This window comes from Calypte anna, chromosome 1 (genome assembly GCF_003957555.1).
Source record: "Calypte anna isolate BGI_N300 chromosome 1, bCalAnn1_v1.p, whole genome shotgun sequence".
NCBI classification, from domain to species: domain Eukaryota; kingdom Metazoa; phylum Chordata; class Aves; order Apodiformes; family Trochilidae; genus Calypte; species Calypte anna.
This window is the reverse complement of record NC_044244.1, coordinates 93909498-93928445: the sequence shown is the minus strand read 5'-3', so window position 1 is coordinate 93928445 and position 18948 is coordinate 93909498. Positions and strand designations below refer to the sequence as shown.

The window sequence follows — 18948 nt, the reverse complement described above, 5'->3', positions numbered from 1 at the left end:
GCACCCTTCTTCTAACCTATGATGAATATGTAAAGCAAGGACACCAGACTTGTGATTTTCCACTCCAGGCATATGGAACACGATGAAAGTAAATTTGTGGGTGTTTGTACTTGATTTGGCAGAGAAAAAAAAAAAAAAAGAGGGAGGGACTGCTTGAGAGAGGGTATCAGAGATCATAGCCAGATGCTCCTGCACAGAGCTCTGGATTTGCAGGAAATTAAGAAGGTAGAGAGGGTGAGGCAAAGGCTGTGTTTGAAGTGAGAGTCAAGGGGTTCTGAAGCTTAACAACCATCCAACATGCTTGAGGGGAACTACAGTGCATGCCAAAACCACACCACAGTGGCCTGGGGTGCTTTCATTATACAAAGCCTGGGAGAGCAGAGGCTGTAAATGTACCTTCAAAAGCAGCCTCATCTTAAAGTCGTAGCTCTCAGGGCCTATTAAACATTTATGCTGACTACCACTCCTACTCTTTGCCTCAGAGAAAGCACCCGAAATAACCTTTGCTACAGAGCAAACTACTACAGCTTTACCAGCTGTGTAGGAGAGTAGAGGGGAGCTGTGAGAAACAACCAGAAATGGTGTTGGAATGGTACACTGATGTCTCTATTCAGTCAGTTGGGAAATAAGCAGGAAAATCTGGTCTGGAACCTGAGAGGGAAGACAGAAAATTTTGCTAGAAATAATGGGTGGTTTAGCCACATAGAGCTGGCTAAGACTGAGGGAGGACATTGGAGGCAAATACAGATGAGTAAAAGTATCAGCAGTTTTTGCTTTTTCTTTACTTAAAGCTCACATTTTTGCAGGACCCAGCTTTTATGGGCCTTTAGACCATCCTCAGATATGGTTCTGTGGATACTGCAGCTGTGAAAGGGACAGTCAAGGAAAAGGAAAAAAAGGAGACCCTATGCAGAAATGAAAAGGAAGACAGAGGGACTCTAGGAGATGGAAAGATAGGATTGATTCCCCTGATTTCCATAAAAATTCTTTGGTTGTGCAAGAGGAGTTTAAGATGACACAGACAGAAGTACTCAAGGTTTTCACTCTAGGAAGCTGTTATTAATCATAGCAGATAATTCACATGATATTCACTTATTGCCTCATAGTTCACTCACCCAATCAGCCAGCTGGAGCAACAGTTGGAGGAAAACCCCAACTGCATACTCAGTATGGGGCTGTGCTGAACACACTGGGAGCTTACTGTGTGCAGTTCTGGGCCTTGCAGTTGAAAAATAATGTGAAGGTCCTTGAATTCACTCAGAGAAGGGCAATAAAGCTGGTGAAAAGGCTGTAAATAATGTCCTATAAGGAGCAGCTGAGGGCTTCTGGCTTGTCTGGAAAAAAGGAGGCTGAGGGGTGACCTCATTGCTCTCTACAGCTTTCTAAGAAGGTGAGGAGTAGAGAGAGAGATGCTGAATTCTTTTCCCCGATATCCAGTGCCAGAGTCCATGGGAATGGTTCAAAGCAGCACCAAAGGAGGTTTAGATGGGGCACTAAGAAGCATTTCTTTACTGAGAAGGTTATCAAACGCTGAAATAGGCTTCCTAGACCGGTGGTTGATGCCCTGAGCCTCACAATGTTTAAGGGGCATTTGGACAATACCCTTGACACCATGCTTTAACTTTTGGTCAGCCCCAGTTGTACTAGACGACCACTACAAGTCCCTTCCAACCAAAATAGTCCATCCTGTTCTATATTCTATTGTGTTCTTCAAGCAGATGTTCAAAAAGTCCCTTTAAGTCTTTTACTTCAAGAGATGCAGTCTCTCTGCATATAGGAGCCCCTGCCCTCCAGTCACACAACTCATTGTTGATACCAGCATTTACTTCTGGTCTTGCACAGATTGAGCCACCACTTAGTACCTAGAGTTCACCAATTCCTGCAGATTTAGCAAGACTGTAGGTGTTCAGAACTCAAGTCCTTCTGAAACCTTCACACTCCTCAGCACATGCTTTTCCTCTTTGATCTGTTTTCTGTCGACTGTGTCTCCATCCAAACCTACAGATACCTACAGGACCAATTCAGTTTCACACAAAAGAGCCCTGTATTACAAGTTGGCTCATGCATCTGATGACTCAATATTCATGCTATAGGTACAAACTTCCTGTAAATGTGGCTCTTTCCTATTAACAGGCAGCTACAGCACCTCCTCCTGGAAATTACAACCACCAAGGTGGATCTGGGCTGGGAAAGGTGAAAGTTCAGTGTTCACATCTGAATACACAGACCCCATGAAGAGGCCTTTTCACACTCAGCCTAGGGAATAAACATTGTTTGGCTGGTCTACATTCGTATCAGGGCAGTATCTGCTTGGCCCCAGCCCTTTTCACCTACATTAATTTTGCTGCTTATCAGTATGGCTATTACATCCAGCACCAGATTAACAAGTGGGTCTCCTGAAGGTTGGCCACGTATGACTGAGCTGACCCAAACACTAAATAGGAGGGGGGGGGGGTTGTGTAGTTTTAAAGACTATATTTGGAGAAACCACTTTGCAAAGAGAAGGTTCTATGCATTATGTTGATGTCACTCAACCAACCACTATTTCTCTTCTTTCCTGCAGTCCATATCCCTGGAGCTGCAGAAGAGTTTGTACAAATCAATCTAAACCTTTATATCCTAGCAATGAGATTGATGAATTAATACTAAGTGATCAAACGGAATCAGGCCTTGTCGACAGCAAGAGGTGGGGCCAGGAGAAGGAGCCTCTTACAGGGCGAACAAACTGCGTGATTAATTCAGGCCTTCAGGGTGAAGTTCTGCCCCTAAAAAACTCAAAAGTAGTGAGGGCCACCAGCAGCAAAAGATCTGCACAAAGCTTGTGGCACTCCTGAGGAGCACAGAAGCAGAGCCTGGAGGTTCTTTGGAGGGGTTTGTATCAGAAACTGTGGTCAGCAGGACTAGGGCAGTGACTGTCTCCCTGTACTTGGCACTGGTGAGGCTGCACCTTGAATACTGCGTTCAGTTTTGGGCACCTCGCTACAAGAAGGACATTGAGGTGCTGGTGAATGTCCAGAGAAGCTCTTTTAATTTATTGAGTCTGGTGAAGGGTCTAGAGAACAAGTCTTACGAGGAGTGGCTGAGGGAACTGGGGTTGTTTAATCTGGAGGAAGGGAGGATGAAGGGAGACATTATTGCTCCCTAGGACTACCCAAAAGGAGGTTGTAGCGAGGTGTTGGTCTCTTCTCCCAAGTAACAAGTGTTAAGGTGAGAAGCAACAGCCTCAACTTGTGCCAAGGCAGGTTTAGATTTAATATTAGGGAAAAAAATCCTTCACCAAAAATATTGTCAGGCGCTGGGTAGCAGTCTGTCCGGGGCAGCAGTTCAGTCCCCATCCCTGGAGGTATTTAAAGGATGCATAGATGAGGACACAGATGAGAACATGCTGAGGGCCATAGTTCAGTGCTGGATTTAGCACTTTTGGATTAAAAGTTGGGCTCAATGATCTCAAATGTCTGCTCTAACCCAAAACGACTCTGTGGTTCTCTGCCTACCGCAGGGGCACATCCCGCCCTTCTCCGGGCGCCGGGTCCTTTCGCAGCGCCCTCCCCGTCTCCTTGTCCTACAGCTCCCATCAAGCGCAGCGGCACGACGCCCGCCACTCGCGCCGCCATGTTTGCGCGGGCCCTAAGGCGGCGGCCACCATCTTTGGTTGGGGCATCACTCCCACCCCCTCTCCGGTCTCCCCGCCGCCCCGGTGTCCCCTGGCGCAGGCGCAGAACGGTGCTGGCGGCGGCGGTGGCGGCATGGGGCGGGCGGCGGTGGGCCTGTGTTCCCTGGCGGTGGTCGCCGTGTGGTGGCTGGAGCTCGCCGCTGCGGGCCAGCAGGCAGGTAAGCGGCTCTCGCGTTTGAGGGTGTCGCAGGGCTGGGGGGCGGGGAGGGACGCGGGGGGGGAAGGAGGGGCAGTGGCACGGGAAGGAGCCCGCCTGTCCCCTTAGGGCGATGAGGGGAGGGGGGAGTCTCGCCTCCGCCCTGCACGCCGTGGAGGTCCCCGGGCTGAAAGGGAAGCCGGGAGGAGCCTACCAGTTCCTTTAGCGATCGGCTCCTCTCGGTTTTCCTTTCAGCCTGGCGAACGCCACGGGGGGCCTGACCCGCAGCCCCTTCCCCGGTTCCCCGCAGTCGCGTTTGTCTCCCTCCAGCCGCTTGCTTCAGGCTCGCTGGGCTGGAGCAGGACTGGAGTGTGCTGTGGGACAGCGGTACATTGGTATCGCCAGCTGGAGCAGGAATCCTGCTCGTGTCCCGGTAGTTGCTCTGGTAGTTGGATGGATGAAGTCCTCTTAACTTTTCCTTCCTGCGTGTTTCAGATGCCAAATGGAAAACGATAACTGACCAAATTAAGAAAGCTGTGGAAGACTATAAGCCGTGTGTAAAGGAGAACTGCAGCTGCCACCGAAGGTGAGAGAACGGTTTCCTTTTGTCCATGTCCTTTTGCCATCGCTGATGGGTGGGAATTGTCTAGAGAATATTTAGGCTCCAGTCACATCAGCAGACATCATAGGTGAGAGAACTTAATAGAGTATTTCTTATAGCACTCTGTGAAACAGGTTGACCTCTGTATTTCCAATAAAAAGTGCGTCCATCTGCAAAATGACCTGTCTCGTTGTTGTCCTCTGTGATTGAACAACTTTTTTTTTTTTGCCAGGCTTTGTGCTTTTGCCAAGAAAGGCTGGATTAGATGATGCTTAAGGTCCCTACCAACCTGATATTCTATGATTCTATGAACAGATACTGACAGCATTTCATGTATACATATACATATGTATGGTCACACAATTGGTGATTTTTCTGTATTAACAACACACTTCCACCTTTTTTCTCAGTGCAGTGTTGCTAAAAAGTCTTTCTCATGGGATTTTAAAGGTGAAAGAAATCAAGTATGTGCAAGATACTGCAAATACTTAGATGAAGGAAGATTGTTACAGGGCACAGGCTCATTTGATGTGATGGTGTGTTGTACCTTTTAGTGTTCTTTCTGGGGAGTTTAGGTCACTTATTTTGAGAATTGTAGTGTACCTGACTTTCACATGACTAAAGGATGATCAAGAGAAGATCATTCAGGAAGACAAAAGTCTTGTCTATTTTTGTAATAACTTCAGAGCATTATGCATTATGACAGCTCTCTGACTTGAAATGCTAGCCTGATCTTCCTACAGTGAATATGATGCTAGAGGCTTATATGTGATGCAAGACAACTGTAGACAGTACATGTACAGGCTATGTTGTGTAGACATAGCCCAACCAAGCTTCCTTTCTCTTCCCACTGATAGAGCACAGCTGCATTGTGGCAAAAATTGCAGGGTCTTAGGTCATCATTGCTATATGGGCAGGGATTGTTGGTCTGGGCTTTTCTGATACCTTTAAGCAGCGTTTTTATTTACAGGAGAAGAGATAATTCAGGCAAGAGTGAATATTCCTCTGCCTTTGGGATTAGAATGCCAAATGCAGAAATCCAGATACTCAACTTTAAGCCTCCTATTTAGAAGTACAGAATGTGTTCACTCATTTTGGGGGTGAGATTCAGTGCTCTATTAGCTTTTAATATCAGATGAGTCCTACTGGGGAACTGTTTGTGCACTCTGTTTGGAGTTTTTGGTCCTTGTTGGTCTTTGAAATGGTGATGACAAAAGTGTCATAGTTTAGCCTTCCAGATTTTTTCCTGAGTTCCAATTCAGATACAGCCTAAAGACATCTCCTGATCTTTAAACATACACTCTACCATCTCCTGCCCACCTTTGGTTAGAACACCTTCCGAAATAGTAACAACCTTCAGATCTGCTTCAGAACATAATAGTTGATAGTAACATGAAGTTACGGAGATTCTTGAAACCTAGTTTTCTCTAAAGCAGCAGTTGATTTAAGGGTTGATAAAGAACACTGCTCCAGTGACAGGCATTACAGAAGAACCCAGAAAGATAATACAGCACATACACTGTGTGGCACTTAAGAAACTTAGTTCATTTTGATAGTTGATTTGGAAGTGTGTAAATACACAGTGGAACACTGAAAGCCAGTACTTTTCCCCATAAAGGTTCTACTTGTGTTTAGTCGTCTGTGACTCAGTGGTCAAGGACTGAAGCTCCTAGCTTGTTTGTTGTTACCTTTCAGTAGTCACTTAGGTTACAATGACATGAATAAAACTGCCTTTCTTCCTTCAAGCTCACTGCATTTGCATCCCTGCCAGACTGCTTGTCCCGTGGTTAGCCTATCTGCATAATGGCAATTCTTTATGTAGTTTTACTGTTTTCTCCCATGGCAGAATCCTAGAGGTTGGAAAGGATTTCCTGAGCTCCTCAAGTCCAACTCCTCTGCTCAAGCAGTGTTGCAGAGACTCAGGTTTTAGACATCTTGCAGAGCAGAGATTCCACAGCCTCTCTGGGCAACCTGTGCCAGTATTTGAGCACTCTCACAGTGGGATCACCCTGACAGTGTTGTCACTAAAACAATGCATTGACGACAGTATCAACCAAAAAGTGAGGAGGACATGTCCATGGCTGTTACAACAGTGTTCATTAACTGCTCCAAGCCATTACATCTGAGGACCTTTAGACTAAGTTTATATAAACTGCATCCTCTTTCTGTATTTATGTTTTCATACTGCCTGCTTATAGCTAACTGGTGACGTTCAGATGCCACAGAACTCATGCTACACAGGCCACTCATACTGGGATGGCTTTCACTGCACACAGTGTTATTTGATGGTTTTGTATCTAAATAGCACGGCATTATGTGAGGAGTTTGGTCTTGGTGTGGCCCATTGTTCATGGAAGGCCAGAGCACAAGTGTCACAGTTCAAAGGTTGAGTTAGCTGAAGACTTTTGCCCAAAATCTGACAGGGTATGTAAAGAGCTTTCTTGGAGAGTAGCTGGAGTTGTCCATGGAGTTGTCCTGGAGTAGAGTCAAGAGTGCTGTATTGGGCTTTCTGTTTGGGCAAACAACACACTTCAAAGAGTGAAGCTTGGACCTGTGAGTCTCTGAGTAACAGCTCTTCCAAGTGACTTAAATTGTAAGTTATGCTACATGTATTGGAGCTTCTGGAAGCTATATGGAAATTGTTGGATCTAGGAGTCCATTCAGTATGCTGCAGTAATTTTAATGCACAGTATCCTCTCTATCCTATATAATAATAGTTGATTAATTTGTTTCAGTGTCTGGAAGCAGGACCTGGCTCCTTTTCAAAGTGGCATTTCCAAGGAGATAATATCAGATGTGGTGAACCGAAAGCTTGGGACACACTACCAAATCATTAAGAACAAATTGTATCGTGAGCAGGACTGCTTCTTCCCTGCAAGGTAAGGGCTGTGCAGAAGGTCTCATCTCCCTTGCTGAGATGCAGGAGTACTTCCAACTCTGCCAAGTTTAAAGTCATTAAGCACAAGGGTATTTCAGAGGACTGAATTCCTAGAAACCTAGAAAATTAGACATGAAGCGTAATTGTAGCAAGGGGTAAATGTCATTGTTGCACTTCAGTGTACAAAGGGTTGGTTGATTGTGGGGTCCTAGAGAAAGCTGCAGATTAGGCCAGATTTCACAGGAAGGGTTGCTTCATTGGTGTATGTACTCCACTGGAGGCTGCTATAGGCATTTCCCAGCCTGTGTTATGGTATGGCTCAGGCTCACTATCTCTTCTACTCCTGCACAGAGAGAAAGGCCTGCGAGAGACTGCAGGATTTTGCTTTCTCCATATAGCTCTTTGTCATCTGTCATTTCTCTCCAGATGCAGTGGAGTAGAGCACTTCATTCTGGGGATTATCAGCCGCCTCCCTGACATGGAAATGGTGATCAATGTGCGAGACTATCCCCAGGTCCCCAAGTGGATGAAACCCCTTATCCCAGTCTTCTCGTTCAGTAAGGTGAGTACACCTTTAAAAGCTGAGCATTTGAGACATGCATGCCCTCCTTTCTCTTGGGAACATATTTTTGAAGGTGGTTTCCTGCAGATTTTCTGTGTCAAAATTACCTGCTTTTTTTGCTCTTTGTTTTCTTTCACCTCCATTTTTTTGGCAGACAGACTTGCAGATTTATTCAGTAGAACAATTTTTCCCCTCATTAGCTCCCCTTCCAGGTCAAAAAATGTACCTCTGCCACAGGAATGATGCACAGCTAGATGGAATGTGTGCCAGCAGCACTGTCATTTGCTGCAATGCCTCTCTTAAATTGTATCCATAGTTTATCAGCATTGCTAGGTATTTTTAATCATTAGTCAGTTGTCACAGTTATTCTCATTTAATACAAATATTTTAATCCCCTTTTTTGGTACTGAAGATAGGTGTTTCTTCTTTTCTTTAATATTGTTTTCTCTTGTGAACACTTTTCCCTTGGATTCCCTTTTTCATCTCTAGACATGCACACGCACAAAGGTGTGCACACACGTAGAGACACTCTGCATCTCTGGTCCCAGACTGGGGAGCTCTGCCATATATTTCTGCCACTCCTGTTTGTTAAACATGACAGTAGTATCGTGTCTCATCCTTTCCAGCAAAATATTGCTACACCTCAAGCTTCAGCTAATCTTGCTTTGCATTAGTGTGTGCCCAGTATGCCCAGATCTTGCACCCTGGCTGCCTAACCCTGATAAAGATCCTGACTTTGGCTGAAGCCCAGCACATAGTAAGATGCAAAAAGAAGCAATAGAGCATTTACTTTTGCTAGTTCAGGCCCTGTTCTGTTTTGGCTAAGTTATAGCATCCTACCCAGGTCTTCAGCTCATGCAGTCTGGACTCTAATCCTATCTGTAACTGTTGCCTAGTTCACAGCCATCCTAAAACTCTCTCTGGGGTTTCAGTACAGCATTGCAAGCATGGTCATTCACCAGCCATGACCCAGGCACAGCTCACATTTAACCAGACAGGGTTAGTCATTGCCAGAATAAGGAAGGGTCCAGGATGCATTCTGAACCTGAAAGCATAAGGGATTGCAGGATTGTCTCATTTTGCATTTCCAAAGGCCCACCCTGGGATGGTTTTTTATCAGTGCTTCCTTATAGCAGATCATAGAAGCACACACTCATTTAAGTTGGAAGGGACCTCAGGAGATCACCCACTCCAGCACCTCGCTCAGAGCAGGACCAGTGAGATCCAGGCCGTGTCCTGCCCAGTTCTGAGCATCCCCGAGGGCAGAATATTTGCAGCCAGTGTTTGAACTCGCACAGAAGGGAAACATATTTCCCCATCTGTAGTTGGAACTTTCCTTTTTATAATCAAAGCCTGTTGCCTCTCATTTTGTCTCTGCAGTTCTGAAAGTCTGCCTCTACCTTCTCTGAACTTCTCATCAGACTGTAGTAGACAACATTTAGATTTCCCCAAGCCTCCTCTTCCTGTGTATGAACAAACCCATTCCTCAGCCCCTGCTTTTATGTCATGTGCACCAAGTCTCTTGTTATTTTCTCATGTGAGAGTCTCATGTTGTCATGCAGCAGGACATAGCCTTTATTAAATCATTGAAATGTTGCCATATAGGCTTGTCTTCATATGAACCCCAGCAACACAATGGTGACCACAAAGCTTTTGTGGCTGCTTGTAGAACAGTAATGGAGAAAGCCAACAGAACCCCTGGGAGGGACGTTCATTACTGATGGGCTCAGTCAGTAAACCAAAATACCCTTATTCTTAAATTAACTCTCCTTTTTCTTAAGACACCTGAATACAATGATATTATGTATCCTGCCTGGACATTTTGGGAAGGAGGACCAGCTGTTTGGCCAATTTACCCAACAGGTTTAGGGCGCTGGGACCTCATGAGAGAGGACCTCAGAAGGTACGTTGTTGAAATGGCTGTATGGGGAGGGAAGGTCTAAGGGAAGACAAACTCATAGTAAAAGCACCCAGGCAGCATTAGAGCAATGTTGAAGGCTAAGATAACAGGTCTGTTGACCTTTGATCTGTCCTGCTGCCTCTTGCTAACTACACATAGCCTCACTGCTGTGTTAGAATTCTCCATGGAAACCTTGGGTGATGTAACTAGAAGTTATAATTAGCTTCTCTGTTTCCAACACTTTAGCAAGGAGTTCAGAGGACAAAGTATACACATTCTTCATGCTGTCAGGGCCAGATTACTATCGTTTTTGCTGGGTTAGGTTTTGTCAATAAAGCAGTAGCTATCTTTTGCCTGCAGAAATCTCCCCTGACACATGGTAATGTTTTCCTTTGTTTCCAACTACTTCTCTAAGAGCTGTGGCTTTTTCACTGCAGGGATGATCCAGGATGTTTGTATAAGCTTCTGCAAAGCTAAAGAAAAGCCTTCTTTAGATCTGGTTTTACTTGAGTATTGTTGTGCAATAGAGAAACCTGGAATTGTTCCCAAGAATCAAGAGTTATTGCTGAGCTTGAGAGTAAGACAGAAGATCTTTCTGACTGGGAGTCTTTCTTTTGGCAGGATCTTTGACTATTAGCAGAATAAGGGTCTGTTTCCCATGGAGAGTGACAAACAAAGTGTGCAACAGTGAGTGAACATAGAAACATAACAAGAAAAAAACCCAACCCCCACACCTTGATGTCAATCACTTGACATCAGAATGCAAGGCTGACTGTTTCCCTCTTCAAAATCTAGAGGTCTATGGGACTAATCATAGCTGAAGCCTAACGTGATATGGTATAATATAGTATAATGAAGGTCCAGGGCATTTACTTACACTTTCTTTCCCAGTGTGCCCCACTTGTGTCACTGGGTTACAAGCAGATGCAGAGCTTGACCTGTGCAGATCAGTTTGGGGATCAGGACAGGATGCATGTCGAGCCAAGTGAAACAAAAAAGTGCAACAAGGAGCTCCTCAGAAGGAGGCAGGTGACTGCACTGACTGAAATAAAACATGAACAGCTATTTTGAAGGACTCATTTAGCTATAAACTGAAAGTTGTTTGGGAAGACAATGAAACCCTGAAACCCTGTGTTTGAAATGCAAAACACAAGATGTTGTTGGTTTTGTTTTGGTTTCAATGGGAAATGACAGTGGTTAGAAACTAGTCATTTTACACTATCCATACTCAGTGCAGAAAAATAAAGCAATGATGCAAAAAGTGGATTCAAATTTTAGGTAAATTTTAATACCCTTAAAGATTTGGTGAGGGGGTTATGTGTAATTAATTTTTTTTGACTGGAAAGTATTCTGAAAAGTAGCATATGTCATGTTGCCTTAAAAACAATATTTACAGGAAAACCTGTTTCATTGGACCTGGCTGAGAGCTTTTTCTGCTATAATGAAGGAGGTGATTTCCATCAAAAATGAAGAATAATAAAAAGAGATCATGCTGTGAAAACTGATGAGAAGGCTGTTTCATCATTATATTAAATCATTTATTGCCATGTATAAACAATATTTTCAGATCTGCAGAAAAATGGCCATGGATGAAAAAAATCTCTAAAGGATATTTCCGGGGATCCAGGTGAGCATATTTTCCTGTAGCAGGAGATTCTCCTAAAACATGCCATGACAGCTCTCTGTATGCAATAATTTTGTATCTTCATGACCTAAACAAATGTAACTCGGAGTGTATTTTTTAAAAGGAAGGAAAGGGAGACATTTTGTACAGCAGCATTTCACCATTAGCAATTCCCGGTAAGAATTGACATTTGCAGCCAGTTTATTGTAATCTAATAATGGAAACAGAAGTTGTGATGGATTTGCTCTGTTACTTCTTAATGAGTAAAACTGTCACACTAGGAACCAGCTTGTTTTGTTCTGTGGAGGGAATGCAGGTGTGTGATGCGAGTTTAAAGATTTGATATTGTTGTGCATGCTTCTTGCCAGTGTGAATACTTATTCACTGTGCAGATGCTCACCAGTAAATCAACAAGTATTCTCACGTGAAATTATCTGAGTGGTGGGGGAGAAGAGAGTAGTTTATTTTTGCCTTCTCTCTAGTGATAGTTTGAAAATAGTGTTAACCCCTACTCATTTTTATTCCTCCTCCATCCTCAGTAGGGGTGGGTTTGATATCTTACCATTTCAACTTGGGAGGTGATGAGTAGTCTCAGGGATATCCTAACCTTGTTTATCAGTTGTGTTTTAAATTGGTGTCAGAGGGATCAAGTGCTGAAGGTGCTTAGTGTCTCTTGGCTCTCTTTCTGACTTAAATAGGAGTTAAAGTATTTGGCACCCATCAGGATGAAGCCTGAAGGAAACAAACATCTTCACTGGTTTGTCTTGGGACTTGCTTAAATAATAGTATTAAATATTTAGTAAGTGAAATAAACCAACAGAGCCTCAGATCATTTTGGTACACATAAGTCATTCTGTTCTGCTAATGGACTTTTAGAAAAAAATATGCTGTATGGTAGGCACTTAATGCTTTCAGGGGACATAGGGCAGTTTGCCTCATCAAGAGGCAGGATCTTGAGTTCTGTAGTTAGCTGTGTTGGGTCAGGTGGATTTGCAATAACTGATAGCATTTCTTTTGCAGAACAAGCCCCGAGAGAGATCCCCTCATTCTGCTGTCCCGAGAAAACCCAGAACTTGTTGATGCAGAGTACACTAAAAATCAGGCTTGGAAATCTGAGAAGGTGCATGGGTGTTGACTGTCTTGTGAGCATGAAGGCCAAAAACAGTAGCACTGCAGGATGTCTTTTGCCAACTGAAAGGCATCTTGTTGGAGAGTTGTGTGTGATCCTTGAGTGGGGGAGGCTTGTAGGTCCCTTGAAGGTCACACCTCTCTGATGGATGAAAGAAAGGAGTCTTTACAGCCTGACAGGCAAAACATTTTTCTTTCGTTTACACTTTTTGATCAAGGAAACCAGCAAACATCAGAAAATGAGCCTATGCCAACCCCCTCCTCCTCCATTACAACAAAATGAGCCAACTCTTTCCCTTCTAGCTCCAAGCTGCCTGTGTGTTGTTGTCAATCTCTTTAAATCTTTTTCTGTCATCTCCATTTCTTAGTCCTGTTGATAACTTTCTGATAACTGTTGCTGATAACTCTTTAGTTACATACTTGGTCTGCAGTCCAGCTCTCACCACACAGTCTTGGCTAATCTGCTTACACTTGGCTTCGCACAGTCCATTGTCCCAAGCTGTTTTCCAGTCCATAGCTGCCAACTAAACATTATCATTTAATGTGTTTGTGCTGGCGTTTGCTTACAGGCAGCATGTAATTTACTGAACTTTTTTCTTGTTTGAAGGGATGGGAATTCTTCATCATACTTCTAAAAGCCCAGCAGACAAGGTTCTCTCAGAAGTGGGAATGGAGGATTTTGAGACTTCAACTTTGTTTCTGACTGAGAAGGAAAACAAATATGAAATCATCATCCAAATCTCACTGATTTTTTTTTTTTATTTTATTTTTAATTCTCTTTATTTCAAGGACACATTAGGGAAGCCTCCTGCAAAGGAAATTCCACTGGTTGATCACTGCAAATACAAGTAAGAGTTTTGATTAGTAAAGTTGTTCAAGGGCAGTGGGTTATTTCTTTCTTTGTATGGTGTATTTTATCCTGAAGTCTAATTCCAGCTCCAAGCAGACAAGAAAGCTTGTGAACAGACTTAAGGCAGCTGAAAATTTGAGAGCTTTCCATGGCCTCTTTCAGTGTCAGCTTTCTCCTGTCAGGTCAAGAGAAGTAAAGTGTTTTGGGGAAAGTAAAGGTCTTAGGTCACTGACAAGCGTATAGATGGAAAATGTGATTTATTTTTTTTTATTAGCGTTTTTTTTTCAGTGCTACCGTGGTAACATTACTGTATTCAAAGACTTAAGGACCCAAGGAATCTTGCTTCATATATGTACTGGGGCAAGAGTTGCCATTGTGTATATAGAGTTAAAGAGAGAATGTGAAATATGATTGAGCAGATACAGTATTGATCCATGTTGCTTGAGAGAATGTGGTTTTGATTAACAAAGGTTTTTATTAGCAGCTTTGAAGAGGGTGTCTGGTATAATATTATTGTGGGTTTCTTTGTGAAAATATGAACTCTTAGCATGTATGCATGTGTGTGTATGATGTTTTACTTAAGCTTTAAAATTACCCAGTTACAATTCTATCAGCTAGAATCTGCTGATACAAGAACTCAGTCATTTGGCTGGGTCTGTGTTTTTGTGTAAATGTGATTGACTTGTCTCATTTGGTTTTTCACCAGACTATTGCCCATATTTTTCCCTTCTGTTACTCACAGACTTCCCAACTCCTGATGCTTCCTAAGCCCCTTGTGCAGTATTGGCCAAGACATTCTCACATACTTTTGTTATAGCTCAGGATCTGGTAGGGTCAACATGAACCTTCAGTTCTGAGAGCAGTCTCAGTGATTGGCTGAGGTCACCCATGGTGGGCTGTGTCTGGAATTGGACAGAGGCACTTCCTTGCTCCCACACCTCTGGATTTTTACACCTCTACATGTATTTGTTCAGTTCCTAATACAACGAGCTGCTCATCCTATCCCTGCCTTAACCCCCTAGGTAATAAGAAGAATGGAGAATAGTGTCCGATTTACTCCTTGTTGCTTACTGCTGAACTAAGTTTAGCTGGAATTCTCATCTCACCCCAAACATAAAATATATAATCTCTGTCTCACCCAAAGTAGCTTCATTAAAAGAAGAACTCCCTTCCCCCAGCCCAAAATGGTTGACTTCAAACAGTAGTTTTATGTACATAGGGCTTTTACCCACAGGCTTTCCATATAATTGGAGAAATGTGGGTTTAAAAAGCAAGCAAGTAAGCAAACAAACATCCTTCTGAGATACAGTTTGCTAAGAGAAACACCCTCCAGTCAATCCCACTTTACTAACTTGGCAGAAAATACCAAAACCAAAATTGCGGATTCCTTGTTATCTGCAAAGTCCATCTGTTGTGTGCTAGCCTGTTTAAGATATGGAAAAGCAGAACAATGAACAAAAAAGATCACTGAAAGACAACAGAAAATTGGGAAAAAGCTCCTTGTGGTAACAGAGTCTCCGAAGGTCACAGGATCAGCATCCATGCTGTGACCTTCCATGCCTTGTTGACAGTTGTCTGTGAGACCTCTTTTGACTTGTTGCAGGAAAGCGTTTTTCCCAGAGGTAAAGCAGCATGCCTTGATTTTCAACCTCTGTTTTGACACTAAGCAGAAGCTCACCTAGCATATCCTTAACTTCAGCTCACCTTTCCTGTGAAAAGCTTCAAATAAATGTCTTCCTCTTGTTGCAGCAACAGATACTTGGCTCAGAGTGAGGGAGACCCCCTCCAGCTGCTGCCTGTGAGGGAAGACTGACTGCTAACTGAAGCCCAGTTTCTTACTGGATTTCCTCACATAATTCTGAGTGTGATCAGGTTCTCCTTTGCTTTTTGATTCTCCTTTTAAAGGTATCTGTTTAATTTCCGGGGTGTGGCTGCCAGTTTCCGACTGAAACATCTCTTCTTGTGTGGTTCACTCGTCTTTCACGTGGGAGAAGAGTGGTTGGAGTTCTTCTACCCCCAGCTGAAGCCGTGGGTCCACTACATCCCAGTCAGATCAGACCTTTCTGATGTCAGGTATGAGACCTCAAGTGTGAGGCCCCAGATGTGTTCAGAGAATCACTGCATACTGCAGGAGCACTGATTTGTATCGTGCTAGCAAGTGCCTCCACTCCTACATATCAGACAAAAGGCTCGTGGAGGTCATGCTCCTGTGTCTTTGCCACTGTCCCCAAAGAATCTTTTGCTCATAGTACTTAGGGAGTACAGTTTCAGTGAAGTATGGAGGTCTCTCACTCTTGCTGAAAGCAGCAGTCACTAGGCACTTAAATTTGCAGCACAGATGAGGGGGAGAGGAATGTATTCCTTGTCCAAAAATGTGTTAGTTGCCAGACTTCAGCATGCCATCCAGAACTGATATGGAACAACTGGGATTGGCAGGTTTCTTCTGTGCTTTGAATTAGGAACACCTGTCTGTCACTCAGTTTTAGATCCTTAATCTCATCCTCTGCAATAGTTTAGCTAAGGAAAAATGTTTCCATTGGATTAGTTGTTTCATTGCATTTTAATTGTCTTTGTTTTAGGGAGCTGTTGCAATTTGTAAAAGAAAATGATGCCATAGCACAAGAAATTTCAGAGAGGTGAGTAGTGTGTTCTTTCTGGCTATCGGGTACTCTTCTTCCAAAACATTTTCTTATGCCTTTGGAGCAGTTACCTGTCAAAACCTGGTGTTAATAGAGTGAAGTTTAATTGGTCTTCTGTAATAACAGCAGGAGGGTTGGGGAACTCATAACAAGCAAGGGGAACTGGAGAACAAGACTATATAATCACTTGTGTCTTTGATTCAGATGTGACCCATGTCAGGAACCCCACTGAAAGCTATCAGTGGCTGGGAGCTTTTGTCTCCATATGAGGTGAGCTGACTCCTGGGCACCTCATCTGCCTTACAAGCATTCTGTGTCCAGGCTGGCAGCACCTGGCTTCTAGGCAGCATGCGTCAGTGCTGCTCAGGCTGGATCTTAATGTGAATTCTGATACTTATTATCCCAGATAACAAATACCATCTTGAGGATAACAAAAGCACTGCAACTGTCAGAGCTGTGAGTGTGAATGAGAAGTGTGAAATTAAAATAGATGGTACAGAGTGGTGTATGTTGTTTCTCATTTGAAACACAGAAGAGAGAAAGTTGATATACATATAAAACAAAACCAAAGACTCTTGTAGGAACTGGAAATTGGTTCTGACTGTGCCTTGTGTGTCTCCAGGGGACGCCAATTCATCACTGAGCACTTGCAGATGGAGGACGTCTCTTGCTACTGGGAGCATCTGCTGTCTGAGTATTCCCAAGTCTTGACTTACAAAGTGAAAAGGAGGAAGAGCTACAGTGAGATCACTTCTCAATGGCTGAAAACAGAACTGTAGAGCCTTCTCTGTTTTTCTTTTTAGCTCATACTAATCTCTGTGGAAATCTGAAGATCAGTGTATCTTCTTTCTTGTTCTCTCAGACTTCTTATTCTTCACGCTTGAACTACAGAGAACAGCAATAGGCTGATGTGGAAATTGCTCCCATGCAGTGGGATGCAGTGATACTGTAGCCAAGAAAACATAAGGTAGAATGTTGAATTATGGCTATTTAATGGGGTAGTTATGGTCGTGCCCGCAAAAGAGGGTTGTTAGCATTTGGGACTTAGTTACTACCTGTCTCAGAATTATCCTAAATCCCACTGAGTCAGTGAGAAGCCTTTCAGTTAATTTTACTAGACTTTTTACCAAGTCCTCTATAGTCATGAGCAAGGTACACAGGCCATCAGCTATGCTCAGCTGGGAGTTCCATGTCTATTTTTGGCACATGGCCAGTGTTTTCTCACCAGTGTGACAGTATTGGGATATTACGTGTTCTCTGACAGAAGCAGGTACTAGGATTTGGGGTAATGTTTTTGGATAGCTTAGAGCTTAGTTTTCTGACGTTTATGTCAGATTTTTAGAGAGATTGACAGTGAGGCTTTGATGTACCACTGAAAGAACAAATGGTCCTTGTACAGGTAAACTACCTACCTCACAGAGGAGCAGCTGGTGATGATGATGTTGCTCAGTGCTGAGCCTGTGTAGCTGATAGCCAAGCAGTTGGCAACTCCAATAAAGATGGTTCATACTCAGACAGATGAGCTGGGTGCCCACACAGCCCTCAGAGCTGGACACCTGTAGGCAGGCTTTCACTGGTCCCTTTGCCAGACATCCCCAAGAATCTAGAGAACACAAGAGGTGGAGTCAGCTTTTCTTTTTTCAGATATTCACAGGTGCTCTGCTCTGATCCCTTTCTGTCGTCTTTCTAGGTGTTTGGTCTTTTGAGGCTGGTGACATGGCTGCTCATGTGTGTATGTGCTTTTCTTTCCCACTGCTGTAACATTCCCATTCTCTTGTCTGGTTGAGGGAATGTCTTCAGCCACACAGCAGCAGCTCCCCCTCACTCCTCACATGACTGGTGCTGAATGCAGCCACGGGCTGCTTGTGCTGACTGTCTGTGTGCCCACCTTGGGCTGCTCAGCCTGGAGGGAGTTTAATTCCTCAAGTGTTCTGTGGCCCCTGAGCTGAGAGTCCTGTTAGGAAGCTGCATCTTCTCTGCTGCTCATAAGAGTATGGGCAGCAGCACATGATCCCAGGAGGAATGCTGCCTCCCAGGTGAACAGCCTTGATGGTAAAGCAGCCTCAAGATGTAGGATGCATCACATTAATGGAATAGTATGACAGCAGCAGCTCACAGTCTCCTCTGCAGTCAGTCTGGATTAGAGAAGAAGAATAAGGAACAATTGGTCCTAAATGCAGTTCCATACGTGTGTGCTCACCCAGAGGCCTTGCAGCACTGCTAAGCAAGTCCTGAGACATGGATGTGTCTTCCAGAGCAGCACACTGGTTACATGAGCAGTGCTTGGGTTATCCCTGCCTGTGAATGAAACAAATCAGGGCAATAAAATAGCCCATGTTCTGAGGAAAAGAACTGTGCAAGAGTATGAGGTGTTTTTTTGATTTCTACTTTTAGTCAGTGGAGAGACAGCACTCTTTAGAAACTGAAACAGCTCTGTACAGATATTTTTAAACTTTTTAATAAAATGCTTTGGGAAAAAAAAAAACCGAAGTTTTGTTGGATGCGTCACTGCTCAGTCACAATTGGAAGGAAAGATTTGGATAGCCCCCCGCTGTTTCCCCAGATATGCTAGGGCATGTCTTTCCATTTTTCCTCTTCCACAGTGATGTGATGGAGTTAGGCTCTTCTCAGTAGTGACCAGTGATAGGACAAGGGGTAATGGGTGTAAATTGGAGCATAGGAGGTTCAAGTTGAATATTCGAAAAAATTTTTTTACTGTAAGGGTGACAGAGCCCTGGAACAGGCTGCCCAGGGGGGTCATGGAGTCTCCTTCACTGGAGACATTCAAAACCCGTCTGGACACGTTCCTATGTGATGTACTCTAGGTGGCCCTGCTCTGGCAGGGGGGGTTGGACTAGATGATCTTTCGAGGTCCCTTCCAACCCCTAGGATTCTGTGATTCTGTGATTAGGGTGCCTTCGAGTTTTGAGTTGCAGTGGTGGGCAGCTTTCTTGGGT

The 18948-nt window shown here is 43.9% G+C and overlaps 1 protein-coding gene across 1 annotated transcript; it reads left to right on the top strand.

Moving 5' to 3' along the window:
* The first annotated feature begins 3668 nt into the window (after positions 1–3668).
* POGLUT1 (protein O-glucosyltransferase 1) lies at positions 3669–18463 on the top strand. The gene is made up of 11 exons (XM_030468353.1): positions 3669–3831; positions 4305–4395; positions 7146–7289; positions 7715–7850; positions 9632–9753; positions 11318–11377; positions 12395–12494; positions 13292–13350; positions 15258–15425; positions 15932–15988; positions 16614–18463. The coding sequence occupies exons 1-11, from the start codon at positions 3747–3749 to the stop codon at positions 16768–16770; spliced, it is 1179 nt and encodes a 392-aa protein (XP_030324213.1). The 5' UTR covers positions 3669–3746; the 3' UTR covers positions 16771–18463.
* The last annotated feature ends 485 nt before the right edge of the window (positions 18464–18948 follow it).